The 2,509-nt window shown below is 28.6% G+C and overlaps 1 protein-coding gene across 1 annotated transcript in view; it reads right to left on the bottom strand.

The window, feature by feature from the left end:
• The window catches only part of LOC106458755 (myosin, essential light chain-like), a 6,485-nt gene extending 5,160 nt beyond the window's left edge, over positions 1-1,325 (bottom strand). The window contains exons 1-2 of the mRNA XM_013918299.2: positions 1,209-1,325; positions 1,032-1,059 (exon numbers count right to left, since the gene is read on the bottom strand). Coding sequence (XP_013773753.1) covers positions 1,032-1,059; positions 1,209-1,211 — 31 coding nt within the window. The 5' untranslated portion in view covers positions 1,212-1,325. The remainder of the gene's footprint in view (positions 1-1,031; positions 1,060-1,208) is intronic.
• Between the last annotated feature and the right edge of the window lie 1,184 nt (positions 1,326-2,509).

Below are 2,509 nucleotides of genomic sequence, written 5' to 3'. Positions count from 1 at the left end.
ATATATATATATATATATAGAGAGAGAGAGAGAGAGAGCTCAAATCATTCAAATAAAGTAACATTATGAAAACGATCATAACATTATGAGTAAAATCGAACATTTATTTGATGGTGGCTTTGTTATCAAATTATCTGTAGAGGTGTGATACTTGGCGAACGTAATCTATCTGTTTTTTGTTTTTACCCTATTAGTGAAGATTACAGCGCTTCTTACCAGATCAGATTACCTAACAGTGCCTCAAAACTACGAAATTAAGCAAAGCATAAGAGCCTTTCAGTTCAACGATGTGCAATACGTTTATAATATTTAAAGGGTAATTTTCCAATTTTATGCTTTATGAAATTTAATATTGTAAAAAATGTTTGTTTTTTGTTGTTGTTTCCATATGTCATATAGCCATATCGAAACTAAAATTATTCAGTTTTAGACATAACACTCAAGCCTTCGTGTTGATTCTTGGAGCTTCCATGTGGTTATATATTTAAATTGAAATTTGAAAGGGTTATTTACACTTTATATTTTATAACTTTAAAAGATGTAAGCGCGTGTCATATAAAAATGACTAGGCCACACGTGAAATAGAAAACTTTTGTAAAATAGTTTTAAGCTTGAAGATAGGAAATATAGAATCAGCTATTTTCATTCATTCGTTGTAATCCAGTGCTTGTAATGAAAATATATGAAAATATAGTAAAGCAGAGTTTGACTTAAACTTTTATATAAACTACAGTGCATCATATATACTTTCTGCAGTTTGTCTCTATAATATACATCTCAATAAACACACTAATAGTAATAAGCAGTATTTAATTCAAATGCAAGATGAGAAGAAATTGTTATATCAACTAATCACATAATCACAATCAGAATAAACTAGCTTCTTGCTTTTGGTTTGGAAGTTACATGTTATATTTATTTAACCGTTTCAGATTTTTGGATGCACTTTTTGTGAACACAAACCATTAATAAAAGTTAACTAATCAGTTTTGTATGAATGAATTACAAATATAGTTAAAGTATGTACTTACTTTCAACGTCGACTGCTTTAAGATCTGCCTAAAAAAACGAAAAAAAAGACAAATTAGTATTTCTGATGTTTTGGTTATCTCATTAACAATCATTTAAAATATAACAATATTTCACGAGCAGCAAACAAATGAAATGAAACAAAGTGCCTAATGCAAACTTTGAAAAACTAAAATTACCATTGCTCTAACTGTAGAGTTCTTCAACGGAGTCCTTCCACGTTATTCTCTGGACAAGCTACTGATTGAATTAAGACATGTGAAGACGCTTTTCATTTTATATAGAGGACGCTTTAAACAGTGCGAAATTGTACTTGGAACATTGTCATGAAAGTTTGTTTCCTATTTTGACGTGTTTCAATTCTTTTGTAAACAGGAAATAGTGGTTATTAACATTAGTGAATAGGAAGTTCCTCCTCACTTTCACGCAATACGATCAATGGCGGGAAATGAGTAGTTTTAAGGGGGAAAATAATGTTACAAATTCGCAAAGTAATATTAATTAGTATTAGTTATATTTGTAAGTTGTCACTAAGTCAGTGTAAAGCAACTGTTAGTGTTACTGTTATTAGTGAGTGTTATCTTTTGTAGCATGAATAAAAACGTTGAAAATGTGAAACGAAAATCATATTGATAGAATATTTCGTTAGTATAGAAAAACAAATTATTTGTACTAAAGATCATTGTGATGTATGACAGTGGTAGTGGTGCCACGTAGACCTAGTAGTAATAGTATGGCAATATCACTATTAGTATTAATCAAGTTATTATTCTTAGTGTAATATATAAAGCAAAGTAATAAAGAATGTTGAAGTTTACTTTAAATAGTAATATTAAGAGTGGTAGTAATATAGAATAATTTGCATAATGAATTTCCTTATTTTCAAAATTATTTAACTTATTATTATGCAACCAAGTAAAATCTTCTTTAAAATGTAAACCTGTATATTTATATATATAAAAGAGGAAGTTTGTTTATTCTGTTCGCTATATGAAACCAAACGGTTGACTTACAAATTTTAAAATAACTTCATAATAACCATTTTTTTACAAGAAATTTAATGCTACTACTTTGTATTTGGTGTAGTATTTAATGACGAAATTGACCAATTAATGATTATTGCACCATTTTTTGTAATAAACATACAATAATATATGCACAACAGAAATTAAATGATGAGATGAAAATGTGTTATAACGGCGCGTAGAAAGAACAAAAATAGAATGGACCTACAATATTATTGATTATTTGCAAATAGTAACTATACAGACGAGGTAATAAAATAAAAATCAAATCGAGAACAGCAACAAATTTTTATAAACGAAAACCTCTCGCCGAGCATTGGATATTATATTATTTCCCTGTCAATGTTCCCATCTTCATTAAAAGGCGTAAGATGACACAAACAAGATCTTGAAGAATCTACCTATCTATATATATACACTGAGTGGTCACAAGTAAATAGACACCTAATTTCTGT

Source organism: Limulus polyphemus, unplaced genomic scaffold (genome assembly GCF_000517525.1).
Source record: "Limulus polyphemus unplaced genomic scaffold, Limulus_polyphemus-2.1.2 Scaffold509, whole genome shotgun sequence".
NCBI lineage: Eukaryota > Metazoa > Arthropoda > Merostomata > Xiphosura > Limulidae > Limulus > Limulus polyphemus.
Note: the sequence above shows the minus strand (reverse complement) of the source record. Positions and strands in the feature narration are given on the sequence as shown.